Source organism: Bidens hawaiensis, unplaced genomic scaffold (assembly GCF_021521415.1).
Source record: "Bidens hawaiensis isolate Kalapana, Puna unplaced genomic scaffold, B.hawaiensis_p1.1 tig00025327_1, whole genome shotgun sequence".
Taxonomy (NCBI): Eukaryota; Viridiplantae; Streptophyta; class Magnoliopsida; order Asterales; family Asteraceae; genus Bidens; species Bidens hawaiensis.
The window spans coordinates 1-22,234 of NW_027494035.1; the positions used below are offsets into that span (position 1 = coordinate 1).

Sequence of the window (22,234 nt, forward strand, 5' to 3'; positions counted from 1 at the left end):
GCTGAAGAAACACTAAGTAACCCCGGGCAGATTATAGGTAATCTGGGGGCCAGGTAATGTTTCCCACGAAGGTTAGGTCCAGCAGAGTAAGTTGTACTTCAGGGAACCTGCAAAACAGACACCGTAAGCTCGTCACTGAGAAGGGGGGGGTTCCTCCTTGTGACCACCCTCCGGCGTGAGAATCAGTCTATATTGCTCTTTGAATATAAAAGTATATGAATACTATAAGAGCAGTTATCAAGTAAGTTATACGAGATTGTAGATGATCTTACCATTCCAAGATATTGGAGTATTTATAGCCGAAGGTAGGTTTTCTAGAAGGTACAGCCGGCTGAATAGTATTCCTGTTCAACCAACAGTGGATTACGCACAGGCCATACTGGTTGGTGGGTAGGTTACAGCCAACAGTAATAAAGTCGGCTGCACTATTCCACCAACTGTAGACCATGCACGTCCTACTGACTGTGGATTGTACGCAGGCCATGCTGGTTGGTGAATAGGTTACGGCCAACAGTAATACTATTCCACCAACTGTAGGCTGCGCCTGCTCCACAGTGAGAGTTGGTGAGTAGGCAGCGGCTAATAGTGACAAACAGTACTAGAGGGTGCTCCTCCTCGCACTGTTGTCGGTGAGCTGTCACCCTGTGATTGGCTCATGGGCTGTTCTGGTCAGATCATCTGTCCTATCCATACCTTGGTAGGTATGGTACAAAAGATCTTTCAGAATCAGACTGGCTCATTTGGGCGGGATTGTTCCCGCCTTGCTCATGCCTTCACGTGACTGCTGAAGTAGCTAATCTTGTACGTGTAGCCTTGCTGTCTGCGGGTAGCCTTCCCTGATGGCTTGTATCCGCAACTGCGGGAACAGGCGGGGTACTTCACCATTGGGAGGCTTTCCCTGCGTGTACAGCTTGCGTACTGCGCGTAAGATTCTATGAGCATGGTGGGTCCTGCGGGAGCAGATGGCCTTTGCGCAGACAACCCTGTTCAAGGTGAGTCTTGCGGGACCAACTGGTCTCTGCTGGGACCTACCTCTTCAAGTCCCCCCAGTCCAATGTTCTTCTCATGCGTGTTTAATAAAGTGAGGTGAACTTTTGGACTTAAGCAAAGGGTTTTGAAAAGGGTTTTGTAAGGTTTTCCATGGGAAGTCCTTGTCACTTGCAGAAATGCCCGAGTTTCCTGCTTGGTCTTTGGGTATGATGCGGGTAGGTCTGTAACCTCCTCGTAAGTCAGGAGCATTGAGTCCCAGTTGTATGTATTTTCCATGAGGTTTTGGTAGTTTCGAACATAGTGATCAATTATGTTAAGACCACCAATTCCATCTTGGAGCTTCAAACAACGTAGTTCTCGACGCTCCCGCTATGCGGGGATGTTATTTCCGTTTCCGCAAGCATTGCCCAGAAGATCCTTCTTGGTTTCAATTCCCAGCGGAGCGCTAGGTATGTGAAGGGTTTTGCCTTAACACTTGTACCTGCGCTCGTCTTACGGTTATTTTACTTCCAAGGTATTCCTGGCGTCAATTCCCTGCGGGTACTAGGTATGTGCAGGATTTTGCCTTTACACTGTACCCGCACCCGTCTTATAGTTACTTGGTTGCCGAGGAATATTTGGCTTCAATTCCCTGCGGGTGCTAGGTATGTGAAGGGTTTCGCCTTAACACTGTACCCGCATCCGTCTTATGGTTACTTGTTTGCCAAGGTTTTCTTGGCTTCAATTCCCTGCGGGTGCTAGGTGTGTGAAGGGTTTCGCCCTAACACTGTACCCGCATCCGTCTTATGGTTACTTGTTTGCCAAGGTTTTCTTGGCTTCAATTCCCTGCGGGTGCTAGGTGTGTGAAGGGTTTCGCCCTAACACTGTACCCGCATCCGTCTTACGGTTACTTGTTTGCCAAGGGGGGATTTTCCCGCTTACTATTTAATATTTTCGAATTTTGAATTTTGAAATTCGAAGAGTTGGTGAAAAGATAAGAACAGTCCAAACCTCTGAAACGTCGTGCGACAGTTTCTTCTGACTGTGTCAGGACGTGCAGGAAGTTATGGTGACGTGACAGAACATGGTCATTCCAGTCGCTTTTTCAGGCGCGTGGGCGTGATTTTTCTGGCGCGTGGCCGCGAAATTACTGGCACACGTCCTTTCAACAGCTGTTGCCAGCCTGTTTTTTGCCACGTGTCATAGTTTCATTGCACTTTTGATTTCTCTCTCCTCCGCATTAAATTCACCGCATTAATTGCGATTACTATATAAAGGGGAAGAGAGTTATCTGTAATTCACACTTTCACCTTTCTTCTTCTTCTCAAGTAATTTCCGGCAAATTTTTCTGTTCAGTAAAGCCTTACTCTGAAATCTTTTTCTTTTTTCCACCATGTCTTCTCATGATACTGATGATCAGAAGACTGCTGGCGAATGCCAGTGTTCTCTTCCTGTCGATCTGTACCAGTATATCGTCAGGAAGTTCATGCTCGAGTCTCTCGAGCCTGAGTTTCCTGAACCCCACCATACTGTGTACGATGCCCCTAGTGGCAAGATCGGGGTTTATGCTGCATTCTTTGTCTACGGAAACCTTAGGTTTCCGTTGACAAAGTTTGTGTACCGTGTCCTGGAGAGGCACGGTGTGCACCTGACAGAGGTGCACCCCATGGCCATTGCCAAGGTCCGGCACTTTGAGTGGGTGTGCCGGATACTGGGCCTTGAGCCCTTTGTTGATCGTCTGATGACCTTCTACACTTGGAGGTGCATCCAGGGGTGGTACACTCTTACAACCCGTATAAAGGGTTTAAAGATTTGTACCACCGAGCGGAGTCTTCGCTCATGGAGAAGAGAGTTCTTCTTCATATCTGCTCGCGCCGTCCCCATCGCCATGAAGTTTAAGAATGGCCAGGCGCTTCCGAACCTTCCCGCCCTTAACTACGAGGAGGCGGAATGGTTTTCGAAGATATCCCGGGTCCAGTCCCCGGTTTTCCGTTTTCCGGAGTCGGCGATGGTGATGCTGGGGATGAGCCGGGTGTGGAAGGCGGCGAATGCGGATAAGGTTCCGATCGTCCTTGAATATGGTTCGAACTCTACCCCTTATGGTATGTCTTGTTTCTTTTTTGCTGACTACGATTTTTTCTAACTTTCTTGTTGATTTCAGAGGGTAACGATCTTCAGTCGCTCCTGAATCCGCGGGAGGAAGATGGTCCTGCGCGGATGGGTACTCGTGCTCTGGACGAGAACGAGTTGCCCATCCTCGAGCAGACTGCGGGTCGGTTCGTGGAGGTTTACCCGCCAGGCCAAGAGATCCTGAGCCACCGACGGCCAGGTAAGCCTATCTTCTACCCTGAACCTCTCAAAGCTGTGCCTGCTGCTGGAGTTCATGACATTTCTTCTTCTGAGGAATCCGCAGAAGGTCCTCCACTGGTGCGGAAGAGAAAGACTGCCGTCGCGAAGGGCAAGGAGAAGGTGGCCTCTACGGCCGACCCGGTAGTCCTATCTGACTCGGAGTCAGATAATGCAGAGGTGGCGGGGAAGCCCGGTGGTGAAGAGACCACCGCTCCGGAGGCTGCAGGTGTCACCTCCGAGGAGGCAGCGGCAACGACGGTTACCGGTGTCAAGAGGCCGGCTCCATCGGGTTCGCCCCCGCTCGTCCGTGCGTTCAAGCTCAAGAAACCCCGTAAGTGCCCCCATAATTCTTGTCTAGATTTGTTGTTTAAAATAAATTTTTCTAACACTTTTGCTTTATGTAGGTGTGGATGTTGACGCATTCCAGGGTGGAGTTGGAGCAAGTATTCCCCCGCCAATGACGGTAGGCTCGGTCAGCCTTCCCGAGGCATCGACCCAGGCGTCTACGCCTGCTTCCGCTGGTTCCAGCCTTCCTGAGGCTGTTCCAGCTGAGAAGGTGTCTCCGCCGGCCGTGAGTGCAATTTTTACAGCATCTTTCACGGAGCCGGCGGTTACTGTTGCTGAGGAGGTGGCGCCAACCATGGCTACCACAGCGGCTGCCACTATACCTGCGCCACCGGCACCGACGGCCGGACCTTCAGGTATGCGCCAGGCTTCCCGCCGATCTATGCCACCTTCCCGTCTGCCTGACCTGTTGGATGGATTTCCTTTAGGTTCAGGTGATGGGTTTGGCGGCTATCGGCCTGTTATTGACCCTACAGGTACGTAGGGTTCTTTTTCCTTTACATATTTTTATCATCTTTTCCTAACTGCCTTTGTTTCTTTTGCAGTGTCGGATTCCAATGAAGTGTATGTTCCTAGATGGAACATACGCCGAGGAACAACCCTTCGCACCCCTGTGGAGTGCGTGGACTGGGCTCGCCACGCTGCTCCTCATGGTGCGTTGGGGGAAGCCATGGCTAGCTACCAAGAGGGTAGGCTAACCAATGAGCTTCGGGTTCTCCAGGCCCGAACGCAGCCCCGCGTCGAGCTGCTTTGTCGTGAAAACGACAAGTTAAAAGCAGCTCGCGCGAAAGATATATCTGAAGCGCGGGCTCTTCGGGAGGAGAACCGGCAGTTGGCCGCTGCCGCAGCCGAGAAGGAGAAGGCATTCAAGGCCCTTGAGGTTGAAGTCCAGGCGCGACTCGAGGCCCGCTCCAAGGCTGCCCAAGCTGTGAATGAACAACTTCGGGTGGCCAAGGAGACTGCGCGAAACTCAACTGAGAGGGCTGCCAAGGCTGAAGCTGTTGCTGAGCCACTTCGCGAAGAGAATGAGCAGCTTAAATGCAAATTAAAGGCTCTTCAACATGCTCATGACGCCTTGGCAATGGAAGATGCCAAGAAGCTGCAGGAGATCCTTGACCAGAGGGGGGTGCTTGACCGTACTGAAAGGAAACTCAAAAGCGTCGAAGAAGCTGCCGCCAAGGAAGTTCAACTTGCCAACCTTGATAAAAGCGGAGCCGAACGTGCTTGTAAAGAAAGTCAAGCTACCCTCCAATGGTTGCTTCGAGAAGCGTTGCCTCAGGTATCCTCTTTTTCTTTACGCTTTCTGCTCGTAATTAGAAAATGTTCTAACTTTATTCTTTTGTAGGTTGTGCGTCAGGTCCTTTCAGAGACCTCTTATGACGATGCGATGAGCGCAGCCCTCAACGCTTCTCATGAGGATGGGCAGAAGACTGGCTTCCTGCTTGGTCTAGGGTTTGCTGAGAGAGGCTTTCCGCCCTCCAACTTCCCTTTATTCAATGTTAACACTGAAGCTGCTTATGACCAAGCTGTGAACCAGTACGCTGCCTTCCCGCATCCAGTGGTGGAGAAGGTGAATGAAGCTGCTGCTGCTGATGATGGGCTAAACATCCTTAAGGCTTTCCTTGGGCAGCCGCGCTCTGATGGTGCTGGCCCAAGCGGAGGTGGCCCTGAAGCCTGATCCTGAAGATCCCTTCCCGCTGGTAGGATAGACTTAGCTTTGTATAGATTTCTTTTAGGCGGGTAGTTACCCAGCCATTCTTGTAAATGATTGTGAAATATTAATCTCTTTGCGTATAAGATTGTTATTTCCTTCCTGGGTTCTTTGCTTTATAAACTTATGACTTGCATACTTAGTTTAAATTAGCAATTTCCCAAGTGTTTAGAATAAGAACCTTTGAACGTGGTTGATGATGGGCTAAAGTTTCGCCTCCTCCTTCGTGATTGTGCGGGTAAAACCGTCACTTGCACTTGGTAGGATGGCTAACCTTTACCCTCTATCTGACCTGCGTGTAGGTTTTTCAAAATTTCTAAGGCATTAAGTTAAACCTTTGAACGTGGTTGATAATGGACTAAAGTTTTTGCTCCCTCTTTCGTGATTGTGCGGGTGTAACCGTCACTTGCACTTAGAAGGATGGCTTTAACTTTAGACCTATATCTGACCTGCGTGTAGGTTTTTCTTATCCTTTTTTAAGTGTTCATAAGTTAACCTTTTAACGTGGTAGATGGTAAGTTAAGTTTGGCTTCCTTGAATGTGATTGTGCGGGTAAGACCGTCACTTGCACTTACAAGGATGGCTAAACTTTACCTACATCTGACCTGCGTGTAGGTTTTCCTTAGAACTTTTTTAACATTTTGGCGTTGTGTTTATGCGGGTATTGCCGCCTTCCACACGCAACTACTTCTTCCTGTAAGGGAAGTTCATAGGTTACAAGCTATCAATACATCATGAAAGGAGAATCATTTCCATTAGAAGTGGCTCTAGGCCTTTTCTTTACAAGTTGGAATTGATCTACATATAACATTTGCGTAATTGAGCTCCATTCCATGTTCTAGGGATGGGAGTGCCATCGAGCCTTTCGAGCCGGTACGCGCCCTTTCCCAGAACTTCTTTGATAATGTATGGCCCTTCCCAAATCGGGGCCAACTTTCCTGGGCGTTGTTGGTTCGAAGCCTCGTTGTTACGCAGTATGTAGTCTCCTTCCTTGAAGTTGCAGAGTTTTACCCGCGTGTTGTAGTATTTTTGCGTTTGTCTTTTGTAGTTTTCTTCACGCACGGCGGCTAAGTCTCTGCGCTCTTCGGCTAGCATAAGGTCTAACCGTCTTTCCGCATCATTGTCTTCTGGTTGGATTAAGACCCTTGGTGAGGGTAAACCGATTTCGACTGGGATCATGGCTTCAGTGCCATAAGTGAGACTGAACGGGGTTTCTCCCGTACTGGTCTTCTTCAGCGTTCTGTTTGCCCAAAGGACGTGTGGAAGTTCGTCCACCCAACCGGATCTATGTTCCAAGAGTCTTTTCTTTATGCCTTCGACGATGCTCTTATTTGCTCTTTCCACCTCACCGTTACCTTGCGGGTGTGCCACTGAGGTAAAGGTGTGGGTGATTTGAAGTTCTTTCAGCCACTGCTGCAGCTTCTTGTCAGCAAAGTTGGTGCCATTGTCGCTTACCAAATTCTGTGGAAGTCCAAAACGACAAATAATAAATTCCCAAATAAATTTTTTGATATGCTTTGCGGTTGTTTGGGCTAAAGGTTTCGCTTCTATCCATTTGGTGAAGTAGTCAATGGCTACCACTAGGAACTGAACATTCCCAGCTGCTGTTGGAAATGGGCCTGTCACGTCGATGGCCCACTTCTGAAATGGCCACGAGGAAGTGACAGGAACAAGATCATTTTTCGGGCGATGCGTGTTGGGTGCGTAAAGCTGGCAAGATCTGCATTTTCTGATGTATGCCAACGCGTCCATATGCATCCCCGGCCAGAAGTATCCCGCGTTGTTTAGCTTGGCTACCACAGCGCGGGGGCCTGCGTGTACTCCGCAGATGCCTTCGTGAACCTCCCTGAGGAGGTAGTCAGCATCTTGGTTGTCCACGCATCTTAACAACGGGCCAAGAAAGTTACGTCTGTAAAGGGTGTCATTGACCAGCTGATAATTTAGTGCTTTACAGCGTAGTTTTCTTGCCTGTGACTTCGACTCTGGTAACGTTCCTGCTTCAAGGTATTTTATTATTGGGGTCATCCATGTTTCTGTACCGGTTTGGATGACACAAATTTCCTTGTGCGGGACTGATGGTGTTTCGAGGAGTTCCACGCGGATGTCCTTTCCCAAGTGGGTGAAGGCCAGTGATGCAAGCTTGCTTAACGCATCCGCAGATTTGTTTTCGCTGCGCTTGACGTGTATCACTTTACAATCATTAAAATCGCGCATGATGGCTTTGGCTTGGGCAAGGTACAGGGCCATTGTGTGGTTCACGGCCGTGTACGTCCCGTTTATTTGGTTTGCCACTAGCATGGAATCAACGTGGGCTTCCAAATTTTTTACACCCATCTTTCGCGCAATCCTCAATCCGGCCAGGAATGCTTCATATTCAGCTTCGTTATTCGTACTTGGGAAATCCAGCCGAATAGCATAAGTATATTCCTGGCCTGCTGGGTTTGTTAATTTTAACCCTGCGCCTGAACCCTCGTTACTAGCTGCTCCATCAGTATAGAGTCGCCAGACCTCATCGATTTCGTGTGCTGGGGAGGGTTGAACCTCCTCCTGGCACTCTTTCTCCCGCGCAGCGGGGACTTCGGCAATAAAATCAGCCAGGACCTGGCCTTTAATGGCTGGTCTCGGCTTGTATTGAATCGCATATTCTCCCAATTCAATTGCCCATTTGGCTAGGCGTCCCGATAACTCGGGTTTGCCTAGAACATTTGAGAGTTTGAAGTTGGTGAGAATAGTGATTGGGTGACCCTGGAAATATCGTCTCAACCTGCGTGAAGCGTGTATAAGTGCCAAGACCAGTTTTTCCAGGGTAGAGTACCCGGGTTTCCGCGTCTGCCAGCACGCGGCTAACATAATAGATTGGCATCTGGATGCCTTTTCGTTCTACAAGCAGGACTGCCCCGGTTGCTCTATCTGTTGCGGAGAGGTATAGGATTAACTCCTCTCCCGCTTGTGGTGCTGTGAGTGTTGGGAGTTCGATCAGGCGTGATCGAATCTCCTGGAAAGCTGCTTCCGCTTCTGGTGTCCAGCGGAAGTGCGTTTTCTTTAAACAATTTCTTAGTGTTGACACAAAAGGGAACGACCTATCCGCATGGTTTGCCAAAAAGCGGTTAAGCGCGACTAGTCGTCCATTAAGTGTTTGAGCCTGTTTTATGGTGGTAGGTGATTCCATTTTGACAATGGCTTCGACCTTTTCAGGGTTCGCTCTGAAGCCATCTTTAGTAATAATGACCCCTAAGAACTTCCCTTCTTCCACCCCAAATGAACACTTGCTCGGGTTGAGCTTCATGTTTATCTTTCTGAGCGTGTTGAAAGTTTCCTCAATGTCTTTCAACATCGTCTCTGGCTCGGGGCTTTTGATGACCAAATCATCCATATAGACTTCCAAGTTTCTCCCAATTTGGGCGTGAAACTCTTTGTCCATTAGTCGTTGGTACGTGGACCCCGCGTTCTTAAGTCCGAACGGCATCATTTTATAACAAAATGTGCCATCGGGCGTCCGAAAGGCGGTTTTGTCCTGGTCATCCACAGCCATGTGGATTTGATGGTACCCCTTATACGCATCCAAGAAGCATTTAAGGCGAAATGGTGCCACCGAATCCACCTTGAGATCAATTTCTGGCAACGGATAACAATCTTTGGGGCATGCTTTATTCAAATCTTTGAAATCTATGCACATGCGCCATTGTTTGTTATTCTTCGGTACCATTACGGGATTTGCAACCCATGTTTGATATTTGCTAACGCGCACGATGCCCGCATCAAGGAGTTCCTTGACTTGGGTTCTGCACGCGTTGGTTTGCTCGGGCCCCATTACTCTGCGCTTTTGTACGATCGGCGTTACGGCCGGATCGCATTTGAGCTTATGCTCTGCCTTTCCCCGGGGTACACCAGTCATGTCGGCTGGTGTCCACGCGAAGATGTCTGCGTTTCGCTGCAGTAAGCGCTTGAGTAAGGTGCGTGTTGGATCAACAATTGTCGGGCCAATGGTAACGGCCTGATCGGGATATTTCCCATTGAATGCCCACTGTTCAGGCTCAGTGATGGTTTGTTTGGCCATCTTCGGTTTGGGTTTAGAGGAGACAGATGCGATGCATACCTGGGGAATGCCCGTGATCATTGCTACGCCTTCAGTTGTTGGCCATCCCATCATGCCGTGGACTGAGGATACCACAGCGTTGAATCTTGCCATCCCGTCTCTCCCGAATAGGATGTCATACGTATGATGTGGTTTTTTCATCACAACAAAATCCACATCCTCCGTGCGTGAATAATTTCCATCAGTGAGAGTGACGGGGAAAGATAGGATGCCCAAGGGAGTGTTCATGCTGCCGTCAAACCCTTCCATTGAAGCGTAGACCGTCTCCAGGCGTTCCTTGTCTTCATCATCGAGCTTGTCGAAGAACTGCCTGTACATCACTGTCGACGATGCGCCATTGTCAACGAGGGTGCGGGAGGTGATGTAGTGCCCCAGCTGGCTTTTAATGACAATGGGGCCTTCTTTGTTTGGGCCTCCCGGCACTCGCGGGAAGCGCACTTCTGCTTCCTTCCATGCGCATGGTTCGGTCATTGGTCTCTTTCTTCCTCTGACCTTACCATGGACCATGTTGATGCTAATGTCGACGGGCTTCCGTCCGTTACCCCTGTACCTGTTGTCGTTCCTTCCTCCCTTCTTGATAGATGCCACGAGGTGTGCGAGCCTCCCATCCTTGACGAATGTCTCGACGATGTCCCTCAAGGATGTGCACTCCTCAGTGCTATGGCCCTTTGTCCCATGGAAGTCACAAGACTTGCTTTGATCCGCATTGGGTTTCTGTCGGATCACTGGAGCTTTTGGCCATGGCAGTTTTTCCGTGGCAAATATCTCCGTGACGCTCTTGGTGAGTGGCGTCCAGCGGTTTTTTCCGGTTCAAAGGGTGCGTTTTGTCCCTTCCGCCAACCAGAGGGCGAGAGCTTGAGGGGGCGTCAAAGTTTATCCTTGACTGCCAAATACCTTGCCGCCTCTTTTTGTTTAGCCGGGCGGTTCTTACATTATTCTCCCTTGTCCTCTGCGTGTAGAGGTTTGTATTGTGGGGGAGATCTCTTCCCAGCTGTTTCTCTGTTTCGGCAAAGCGCTTGGCTGCCGTCATTATGGCATCCCACGTGGATGGCATACCGTCTTTACCCGTCAGAGTGCGGATGAGTTCTGGGTATTCAGCGCCCTGAATGAAAGCGGCTGCGAACGAGGTCTTCACTGATGTTGCCCAGACTCACCTTCTTGGAGTTGAAGCGGGTGATGAAGTCCAGTAAGGATTCATCCTCTTCTCTGACACAGTTGAGGATCGTCCACTGCTCCTCAGTGTGTTTCCTCTGTTGACTAAACTGTTGACTGAACTTGTTCTGGAAGTCTGCCCAGTCATAAATGTGGTGGACCGGTAAACGGTCGAACCATGCTCTGGCTGCTCCTACCAGAGTCATCTGGAACATGTAGCACCACGTGGGTTCCGTCCAGTTACTGACGGTTGCCCCCGCAATGAACCTGTTCAGATGGTCATCTGGGTCGGATAGACCATCGTATGTGCCAATATTGGACATTTGTTTGGCACTCCTCGGGGCGATTGCTTCTGCAATGTCCCTTGCAAATTTTGACCTTCCTGCGTTTGTAGCAGTAGGTCTAAAGGCCTTGGAGAAGTCACGCTCGCTTTTTTCTGTGACTGGTTGGAATGCTTCCCCAAAATTCCTTTTTGGCTGGGGATCCGTTTCCTTACGCTTCCCTTTCGTCCTATGGCGAGGGTTCGCGTCGGTGTCGGAGTCTTCCCCCTCGCCGTCTGAGTACTCGTACTCACTACTCATGTTGAGGTGCTGGCGAGTACTACCGAATTCCTCAGCTTGTTGGACTGAACGCAAGCGTTCGTCCAACTCAGCCTGAAATTCTCTTTGACGTGCCTCGGCCCATGCCTTCACTTGATCAAGTGTTTGGCGAGGGGCTCGAGGTCGTTTTTCCAGCTGGGCATCAGTGAATCCCAGTGGAATATTTACTCCACTTGCCCCTACATGAGTGACTGGGGTAGTGTTCGTAAAATGTATTTCACTTGCCCCAGCTTGGGTGGCTGGGGTAGTGTTTGTAAACATTGTGTTGCCGGTGTTTACCCCAGTGGCTGGGGTTGTGGTTACCGGAATTTCTCTAGTCATCTTGGAAGTTTTGAAAAACTGGAGAAGGATGTAGTTCTAGCTTTATGCACGGATGGCGCCAATGAAGAAACACTAAGTAACCCCGGGCAGATTATAGATAATCTGGGGGCCAGGTAATGTTTCCCACGAAGGTTAGGTCCAGCAGAGTAAGTTGTACTTCAGGGAACCTGCAAAACAGACACCGTAAGCTCGTCACTGAGAAGGGGGGGTTCCTCCTTGTGACCACCCTCCGGCGTGAGAATCAGTCTATATTGCTCAACCAATATAAAAGTATATGAATACTATAAGAGCAGTTATCAAGTAAGTTATACGAGATTGTAGATGATCTTACCATTCCAAGATATTGGAGTATTTATAGCCGAAGGTAGGTTTTCTAGAAGGTGCAGCCGGCTGAATAGTATTCCTGTTCAACCAACAGTGGATTACGCACAGGCCATACTGGTTGGTGGGTAGGTTACAGCCAACAGTAATAAAGTCGGCTGCACTATTCCACCAACTGTAGACCATGCACGTCCCACTGACTGTGGATTGTACGCAGGCCATGCTGGTTGGTGAATAGGTTACGGCCAACAGTAATACTATTCCACCAACTGTAGGCTGCGCCTGCTCCACAGTGAGGGTTGGTGAGTAGGCAGCGGCTAATAGTGACAAACAGTACTAGAGGGTGCTCCTCCTCGCACTGTTGTCGGTGAGCTGTCACCCTGTGATTGGCTCATGGGCTGTTCTGGTCAGATCGTCTGTCCTATCCATACCTTGGTAGGTATGGTACAAAAGATCTTTCAGAATCAGACTGGCTCATTTGGGCGGGATTGTTCCCGCCTTGCTCATGCCTTCACGTGACTGCTGAAGTAGCTAGTCTTGTACGTGTAGCCCTGCTGTCTGCGGGTAGCCTTCCCTGATGGCTTGTATCCGCAACTGCGGGAACAGGCGGGGTACTTCACCATTGGGAGGCTTTCCCTGCGTGTACAGCTTGCGTACTGCGCGTAAGATTCTATGAGCATGGTGGGTCCTGCGGGAGCAGATGGCCTTTGCGCAGACAACCCTGTTCAAGGTGAGTCTTGCGGGACCAACTGGTCTCTGCTGGGACCTACCTCTTCATCGCGTAAGCAAAAATGCAAAAACCAGCAAAATAACTAAAAACCGAAAGGTAAAACCGTCTTTTACCAAACTTCATTTCCTAGTGTTTGGATACACGAACAACTCTAACCTCAAACCATGTTTGGCAAGTCAACTAGTTATACATAACAAACACTCAACCCCCAAATCATTTTATCCAGATAACATTATAAACCAACACAACACAATCCATCAAACCAACAACAGCAATGGCATCGTGTTCTTCAACGTTGTTCACTTGCACGTCACTCCTAACAACCTCAACCAAACCACCTCGTACAAACCAAACCACTGTTTGTGTCTCACAATTCTCCAAGAAACCAACAACAACCACCCAATTGAACCTGTTGTCATCATCACACAGTGTCTCAATCTTCTCACCACTTGTTACCAACAGACCCTTAATTGTGTCTTCACCTAATAACCCAAAACCTCAATCTCTCACAGTTGTAGCTGCTAAAGGCTATAAGATGAAAACCCACAAGGTAATTTATTATTAATACTATTTTATTTCATTGTTTTGCTTCCAATTTAATTTACGAATTTGTCACTAAAATGCAAGTTTTTAATGCGTAATGAACAATATTATTTATAAGGTTAGAGGGGATATATGCAATAGAATTGGTTCAGTTATTTTGGTTAGGATGTTGGTTTTCGGTTCGGTTCGGTTAATAGATGAAAACCCACAAGGCAATTCATTAGCTCTTTATTTGTATATAATTTCATTCTTATTAAACGGCATTGGCGCTCGAGCTTGGCTCGTTTCAAGCTTCTTGTTTGTTTTTTCCCTTCTAAGCTGGGAGTCGGCTCGTTTATTATTTATTAAATAATTTGTGTGTTTTTATATATTTTTGAGAGAAAAACTTAAATGGGCTATTTAATGAACCTAAGATTGGCTGGAGCTCAGCTGTGCGGTGTGAAATTAATAAATAAGGATTAAGGTTGGTGTTGTAAAAATTGCCAGGCGCTAGTTGGGTGGTCAGGTAGGGACTAGCGATTAATCGGATTGGAATCTTTTTTTGATCTTTCTTATATTTCATTAAACTAAAAAGGATTCGATTACAAATTTAGAATTTATATGTAAATTTTTAAAAATGCATATATATTCCAAATATATTATGTAAAATTGTTAATTTGACCGATTTTGGACAAATGGGGATTAATCGGGCACAAGTCGGTGAGGTAGGGACTAGCGATTTATTTGCGCCTAGTCAGGCGGTCGGGTAGGGACTAGCGATTAATCAGATTGGAATTTAGAATTTATATGTAAATTTTAAAAATGCATATATATTCCAAATATATCATGTGATTTTTTTAATTTTGACCGATTTTGGACAAATGGGGATTAATTAGGAACAAGTCGGTGAGGTAGGGACTAGCGATTAATCAGCGCCTAGTCGGGATTTTTACAACATTGCATAGGGCCCAACCTTGAGGCTCGGGTTTGAAAAAGCTCGGATCACTTCTAGCTTTTTTATCAATCTGATCTTGAGTAGCTTGCGAGTGGCTTGGCTCGTTTGCACCCTAGTCGGGAGGTGGGGTCCCAACTAGTGATTTATACGGAATGGTTGGATTGGATTGTAATTTTGATATATACACATCGAACCCTTGTTTGATCATTAATGTCGATGCTTAAAGCTTGGGTTAACGGGCTAAAGCCAAGAGCGGTTTTAAGCGCCTACTGATTACATGAAGTTGCATCGGCAGTGTACTGACTAGCGATTAATCCTGACCTTTACAACACTGTTTTTTGCGTAAAATTTTTGTTCGGTTTCATGTGAGATGTCATTTTGTGGTTCAAATTCTGCAAACTCGTTATGCTTTTTACGAATTTACAGATTTTTCATCAAATTCATGTTGAAATTTGCATTTTTAGGCTTCGGCAAAGAGGTTCAGAGTAACGGGAACAGGGAAGATTGTGAGGAGGAGAGCCGGGAAGCAGCATTTGCTTAGAAAGAAGAATGCTAAGCGGAGAAATCGTCTCTCTAAATCGGTTAGTGTTTGAATCTGTTAACTAAAACATGTGTTTCTTGAATTTTAGGCATAGTTTCAAGATCTGTGTTGATATTTATATGTCGTCGCACTGCAAGAAGTAAATCGAAACTTATATAGTTCCCCCATTTGACCTTTTTTGACGCGTTAGAGATAAAAAGTCAATTGTATGTGTGTAAACAAGCTCAGCTTGTGAGTAGTTTTTCAAGCTCGAGCTCGAGCTCGACTCATTTATTATTTATTAATATTAATTTGTGTATATACATTTATAATTATTTTTTTATATATTTTAATTATAATTTTTATGCATAACATAATATATATTATTAAGCTATATTTACAATAATTTATACATAATAATAATTTTTATATATTAAAATAATAATATAAATAACAAGCTCATTTAGGCTCGCGGGCCAGTTCAAGCTCAATAAGTGCAGCTCGGGCTCTGGCTCATTTATTAAACAGACTGATTTTTAGGCTCGAGCTAGTTTAAACTCACTCAATTCAATATTTTAACGTGCTCATTTGCGCCCCTAGTCAATCGAGATGGTATTTTGTGTGCAGTGCACATTAATTGTCTTGAATAGGTTAACCATTTTCGCTATTTTCCACTTTCCAGTCACTTGAACAAATATATCATATGTTTGTTTATATCAGTATAAAACTAGTCATACATTTCTAACATCACTTGATTATCTCATGACAGGTACAAGTGGACCGCAGTGACTACGACAATGTGATAGGCGCCTTGCCTTATCTGAAGGTTAATCGGGCCAATTAGCCCGTTTCATGAAGACCGAAACGGGTTGCAAATTCTAGCAGAGTTAATAGCTTTGTGACTGTTAAGTTGTTACTCTTTATCATCTTTTGTTGTATTTATGGTTTTAATTGCAAGTTTTTTTAAAGTCTTTTGCTTTCATGTAGTTTATAGTCACTGCAAAACACTAAATGCCAAGTTTTAATGTTCTTCATATGTTATCATATGACTTGTACTTTATTGTCCATTTGAGGTTTTTTTAGATGTTTTAAGTTTTCTTTTAGACACGATACAACATGACACGATAATAATGATGTCATCAGTAGGTAAGTGTAATCCGTTTACTATACATTGTTTTGAATAAACGAATGCAACCTGTTTAATAAACGTGTCGTGTCCATTATTAACATTACAAGGCTCAAACCGTTCAAAATGCAAATATATATAAGCATATATATTTGTATAAGATTTGTATATTCAACTCGCCAACCTTTTTAAAACTGTCACAATCTGTTAATGATATTATTACATAAATGAGTTAAACGAGTTATGATTGAATTGTTTTATGTGCACACAAGACATGCGGGTTATGTATATTGAATCGTTTTATGTAAATTGGATACACCATTGTATCGGTTAGACACGTCATTGTATCAGTTAGATGCATTGATGTAATCTAGATCAAATCGAAAAAATGTAAAACAATTATCAAATTAAAAATAATAGAATCTTGTATTTTTATATTTATAGTATAATAATTTTCTAGAAAATTTACTAATTAATTATATAAAATTGAATAGAGCTTGAAACAACTTTATGGTAATAGAATTTGTCATTAATATTTTTATCATCGTGACTCATTATTTCTAAAAACAAAGTCATTTACAACAAGATTAGTTGTATAAATGGAACATGTATAAGTATATGGTAAACTATATTTAGTAAAGATAAATTATATTATCCGATATCCACTTAAGTTAATAACCGCTAAAACGCAATAGCTATAATGCGACAAGTGAAGTGAATCAATGACTACAATTATTTTTATCCATTAAATTTAATAATGAAAAAAAAAATCTAAGTCAATTAAAATAACAACAATAATAATGATTAGTATATAAAATTCTCATATTCAAATCCGATCTCAACCAGGTTTTCTAGTAGTGGGCCTTCAGACGACAGGTTTTCCTCGGAACAAAAAATAGTGGTCTTTACTATTCTATCCACTTCTGTCCGCGATCGCCAGCAATTTCAGCTTTAGTCGTTGATCATTCAAAACCAACCCAAATTACTTCGAACGAGGTTAGTCTTTTGTCGGGTTTGGCCTCAGGTTTCGGTTAAAAGTGAGACACGTAACATTGTTGGTAACTAGAAACTGTGGGAAGTATAAATTATTGAGAGGTTTAAGAGAGAGGTGCAAAAAAACCTGTTTCGGAACCGGACCCTACCCTACCCGCAGGTACAGACCGGGCTTTGGGTTTCTCCCAGAAACTGTACCCGAAATTGTACCCAAAATCAGAATCGACTCGGACCAGCCGGAACTGGTTCCACCAATACCCGGTCAAAACCCGACCCAACCCTACCCGAAACCTAAAAAAACCTGGTCAAATACCCGACTATACTCAGAATTGGTTCTTACCCAACCCGGATTTGACTTTTGTTAACCATACCCGGAACCGGTTCCTGAAAATACGTGCACCTCTAGTTTAAGACTTTATTAAGAGGCCCATGAAGTGATGAAACTATTAATCCTAATGGGCCTAACCAATGGCCCAATTAAGATGCTTAATATTATTATTATCTACACATTACTATTTGACGAGACTGAAGCATAATAATATCACATCACATCAATCATTATGGTTCAAATAATATTGCCGCCATTGCCGGAGCAAGATACGCCACCGGAAAAGCGTCCGATGACTGACCAAGACTTGCCCCATAACAAACGACAGAAGTCATCCTCTTTACAAACAACCAACGAGGTCTTTTGTTATTTATTTTTTTGCTGTTTTACAAAAAAAAGATTTGATTTTTATTAAAAAGATTTGGAATCTTGATATTTTATTATTAGGATTTTTATTTTCTTTTAGTTCTTGTTCATTCAATAGTTTTTTTATTTTCCTCAAAACGATTACGATAAAGTGAGACAGGTAAATGGACAACGCATGCGATAAAGTGATTATTATTATTATTATTATCATTATTTATTTATTTATTTTATTATTTTTTTTGTAAACTAATTTTTTTGGGTTATGGGGTTTGGGTCAAACAGACTATTTCAAGAATATTATTATTAATTTGTTTCGGGTCAAAATAGGTTATTTTATAATTAAAGAAAAAGTATTAAATTGTTTGTAATTTTGATCTAAATTGACTGGCTGTGTATAATTTGAGTTGACTCAGATTGACCCGTTGTATCGATTGAGTTGATTCAAACGACCCCGTTTTGTCATTTGAGTTGACCCACATTGACCTTGAGTTGACTCACATTGACCATTTTTATCTTTTGATTTGACTCACATTGACTTTTTGTATCATTTGATTTGACTCAACTTAACCCCTTTATCATTTGAGTTGACTCACATTGACCCGTTGTGTTAGTTGAGTCGACTCACATTGACTTGTTGTGTTAGTTGAGTTGACTCACATTGACCCGTTGTGTTAGTCGAGTTGACTCAAATTGACCTGTAGTATCAGTTGACCTGAGTTGACTCTATTTGACTCGTATCATTTGAGTTGACCGAACTTGACCCGTTGTATACTTTTAGTCAACTCAAATCAGCCCATTAATTCTTTTAACATTATTCTAACCATTTGTAACTGAACATCTGCAGTGGAGCCATGTCACCGAACCCCCGGTCACACATTCTCAAAGCGATCCACTTAACGAGCCAAATCTTTTGGGCTTAAAGCTGAGGAAGACTCCATCAGCTTTGGAACTGATTGAAGCGCAGCTTAACGAGGCCCGCATTGCCAAAAGCAAGAAAGATGCTAAGGCAAGGCATGCGGCCTCAGGGCCCGTTGATAACTTGAAGGCATCTAACTTTCCAGCTGTACTTTTGAAGATTGGCAACTGGGAGGTACACTAATAAATTATTTAGCTTGGAAAAATGGGCGGGCCGACGGGCTGAGTAGCGGGTCGGAATGGGTCGGATCAAAAAGGGTCATTTAAAAAAATATCAAATTGGTTTGGGTTTAAAGTTTAAATGGGCTGTGAGTGAATTTGAATCTATAATAAAAGATGTTGAAACTTTGGACAAAAATGTTTGGTTGGTCGGGCCAAGTAGCGGGTCAAACGGGTTCTGAGCCAAATGAGTTTGGGTCAAAACAGGTCATTTAAAATAATATTAAATTGGTTTGAGTCAAAACGGGTTGTGACCAACTTTGAAACTATAAAAAATATCTTAAAACTTTGGACATAAAAATAGTTGGTCAGAATGGGTCGGGTCAAAACGGGCCATTTTAAAAATATATATATATATCAAATTAGTTGGGTGGAAACGGGTTTGTAACCAGATTTGAAATTATAAAAAAATGTAAGAACTTTGGAAAAAAAGCATTTGTCGGTTTTAACTTTTAACGCGTTGTTTGTAGCAGTATGTGTCCAAGCACGAAGGCGATCTAGTGGCAAAATGTTACTTCGCAAAGCATAAGATCGTATGGGAAGTTCTTGATGGCGGGCTAAAGAATAAAATCGAGTTCGAGTGGGAAGCTATCGTGGGCCTCAAGGCCCACTGTCCCGATAACGGACCCAACACCTTGAATATTGTGGTACTCATCTTTTACCACTTGTGTCTTTATTACGACAGTTCTCACAGTTCTTAACATATTATTATTCTGAAATAAAAATAAATAATATATATTATTTACAGCTTAATAAACAACCGTTGTTCTTCAGAGAGACTAATCCGCAACCTAGGAAACACACGGTTTGGCAAGCGACTACTGATTTTACCGATGGAGAAGCAAGTAGATACAGGTAGTTATATACTTATATATTTAACTATTGTATATGTGTTATCATATTTTATAAGTTTATATAAAGAGCACTTATGTAACTTTATTAATGCAGGCAACATTATCTGCAGTGTGCACCGGGCGTGCTAAATAAGCACTATGAAAAGTTGATGAACTGTGACACGCGACTTAACTTGCTTAGCCAACAGGCGTTAAAAGACTCCGTTATAGATCCAAACGTGTTAAACGGTTCTGGTTCGGTTCATGGAGATATTATCAAGCAACATGGGCTTGTAGAAGGTTGGCGCATTGTGCGGTCAAAGGCTGTCGCACTGGTCAACGCAACTATGTCTGAACATAATATTGTACCTTCGGTGGAAGTGCCCGCTTGGGTCAATGAAGTCAACCAAAATCAGTTTGTCGAGAATTTTATCGGGAACGGGTCAAATGGGTATTTTGACACTGATGTCGAGATGTACCATGGAAATGACCATTTTACCCCTAATGCTAACTCGGCACCCAAGAATGAGAATGTTGGGATAACGAGGGTCGACTCGTTGACTGATTTGCTACATCAGCTTCCACAAATCGAGTCCCTCCCGAGGATCTTCTACGACACTTCTCATGGTGATGATCTCATGGGCTTCTAATACGACTCGGGTTGCAGGGGTAAATATGGAAACTGGAAATGTGCATAATTTTTTTTTTGTATGTTTGGAGCATTTGCAGCCAAAAATGAAGAACTGATAATAAGCTGGATTTCTTTTTTTGTTTTTATATCATTTTGGATGTTATGACATTGGTCTATAAGTTGTGAATATGTGAACTCATTTTGGATTTTGACTATTGATGTTAATATTACATGATAATATCTTATCATGGTTGCTATTATAATTCTTGTAATATAAATGTCACACTTTGTCGAACACGTATAGTGTTTTGGGCGCGTTAGGATATTTTATATCATATCAGTTGTTAACATTGAGACGTTAGCAAAGTTGGAATTAATAGTAATTATCCTTAATGTCGTTTTGACTCCATGGTAAGCCGTTAGGCCTTTATACCCAAGTTCGAGGCTTCGAGCCCCTAAGACAGAATGTTAAATGTTCATTATTAGTTTGACACTCCAAGGATTCGAACCCGGGTCCTCTAAACAGGAAACTTCTAAGGGTAAACCCCCTTACCAAAGGCCTGGTGACTGACACTTATAGTAACAGTGTCGAAGCTTGGACGAGTTCGTTGGTGGGTTGGGGTGGGGGAGGGTGTTGGGGGGGGGGGTGACTCAAAAGTCAAAACGTCTTCTCGTGGTGCGGCAGGGGTGTTGATACAAGTAAACTCATACGTCATGATGGGGGCGTTAATAAAACAAAATGTTAATAAAGTTTGTTCTAGTAAAAGTTCCCGCGCATTGTGCCCGGAGCAAGCATTGATGCATATAAACCTGTGCGTCACGTTGAGGACATCAATAAAACATAAAGTTAATAAAGTCTGTTCGCATGTTACGGTGGTTCGGTTTTGAACAAAATACATCAGGCAGAAGTACATAAGAAAAAGGAATTGAATAAATCATAGAATCATTGAATCAAACGGAGAAAATAATCGACAAAGAATTGAATTGAAAATACCCACCAAACTACTTGCACACATGTCTAAACCTACTTGAGTTTTAATATATATATATAATATATAACGGGAAAATTCCCAAAATAGCCCATTTATAGTTAGTGTTTCCAAGTTTATCCCTCATAATTCAAATTTCCAATTTTATCCCTTTGGTATCTCGTCGCCGACGACATGATAGCGAACACCGACGATGCGTTACCGAAACAAATAGGATAACGACACGTGGCACAAGTTGGCCGGAATAGGTCGCCGCGACATGTTATATAACATGACGTCGGGACCCTACGTTAGTGATAACATGACGCCGAGACCCTACGTTAGTGATAACGCTGTAACGACATGTTAGGTTATATAACATGACGCCGGGACCCTACGTTAGTGATAACGCATCGCTGCTACCCTACGTTAGCAACATAACGCATCGTCAACCCTATGTTATACAACGCATCGGTAACGCATCGTCGGTGTTCGCTATCATGTCGTCGGCGACGAGATAACAAAGGGATAAAATTGGAAACTTGAATTATGGGGGATAAACTTGGAAACACTAACTATAAATGGGCTATTTTGGGAATTTTCCCATATATAATACATAATTGGAGGACATATTAATCTCAACAAATGATAAATAACTATTGACTTTTGTATCAACAAGGAGTACTCACTACTCAGCAGATTTGATCAACACCAACACCATATTCTCTCTTTTACAACTCGAATTCAAGGTCTGGTAAGTGATAATAAACTTAACTTAAGTTTGAACTTTAAATGCTAAATTTGATTGCAATTGTAAAACTCATATAGTTGCTAGCTAGTTCTAGTTCCATGCATTTGTAATTTTGAGTTCTTTTTTTCTTTTGAAAAAAAAAGTCAACTGCAGCCAACTGTGATATTGTCCTCGCCGTGTAGCTCAGTTGGTTAAGGGGGCGTAAGACTTGAAACAATAACTTTGTGATATTGAATATGCTAACCGCCATTGTAGTTTTCTTTTGTTTCTCCTTGATCAATCAAGTAATAAGTTGAGTAACTATAATATAGCTCTCAACAATATATATTTAAATTGTGATCTAACTTATAATTGCGTAGGAAATAGTGTTCCCTTGGAATCGGTGATTCAGAGCTTGGAGACGTAAAAATGAATCAACGTACCTTCAAAAGTCTTCTTTCTCGTATAGAAAATGAAGTCAGCTATAAGAACACTGTTTTTCTGCCGATTGGCATGGTATCTCAAACACTACCCG

General features: G+C 43.8%; 2 protein-coding genes across 2 annotated transcripts; both read left to right on the top strand.

Moving 5' to 3' along the window:
- The first annotated feature begins 12,815 nt into the window (after positions 1-12,815).
- Positions 12,816-15,624, top strand: LOC143571268 (large ribosomal subunit protein bL35c-like). Its single transcript, XM_077056739.1, has 3 exons — positions 12,816-13,143; positions 14,535-14,651; positions 15,360-15,624. The coding sequence occupies exons 1-3, from the start codon at positions 12,868-12,870 to the stop codon at positions 15,432-15,434; spliced, it is 468 nt and encodes a 155-aa protein (XP_076912854.1). The 5' UTR covers positions 12,816-12,867; the 3' UTR covers positions 15,435-15,624.
- Positions 15,625-17,318: 1,694 nt separating this feature from the next.
- LOC143571269 (uncharacterized) lies at positions 17,319-20,188 on the top strand. Its single transcript, XM_077056740.1, has 5 exons — positions 17,319-17,395; positions 18,248-18,493; positions 19,011-19,184; positions 19,286-19,392; positions 19,486-20,188. The coding sequence occupies exons 1-5, from the start codon at positions 17,330-17,332 to the stop codon at positions 20,018-20,020; spliced, it is 1,128 nt and encodes a 375-aa protein (XP_076912855.1). The 5' UTR covers positions 17,319-17,329; the 3' UTR covers positions 20,021-20,188.
- Positions 20,189-22,234: the final 2,046 nt, after the last annotated feature.

What these genes read in the sequence shown, in the direction of transcription:
- LOC143571268 (XM_077056739.1), top strand. Translation starts at nt 12,868, where the DNA reads ATGGCATCGTGTTCTTCAACGTTGTTCACTTGCACGTCACTCCTAACA. An exon ending in ATAAGATGAAAACCCACAAG is followed by an intron (nt 13,144 to 14,534) that starts GTAATTTATTAT and finishes TTGCATTTTTAG; the next exon opens with GCTTCGGCAAAGAGGTTCAG. An exon ending in GAAATCGTCTCTCTAAATCG is followed by an intron (nt 14,652 to 15,359) that starts GTTAGTGTTTGA and finishes ATCTCATGACAG; the next exon opens with GTACAAGTGGACCGCAGTGA.
- LOC143571269 (XM_077056740.1), top strand. Translation starts at nt 17,330, where the DNA reads ATGACTGACCAAGACTTGCCCCATAACAAACGACAGAAGTCATCCTCT. An exon ending in CTTTACAAACAACCAACGAG is followed by an intron (nt 17,396 to 18,247) that starts GTCTTTTGTTAT and finishes GAACATCTGCAG; the next exon opens with TGGAGCCATGTCACCGAACC. An exon ending in CCAACACCTTGAATATTGTG is followed by an intron (nt 19,185 to 19,285) that starts GTACTCATCTTT and finishes TATTATTTACAG; the next exon opens with CTTAATAAACAACCGTTGTT.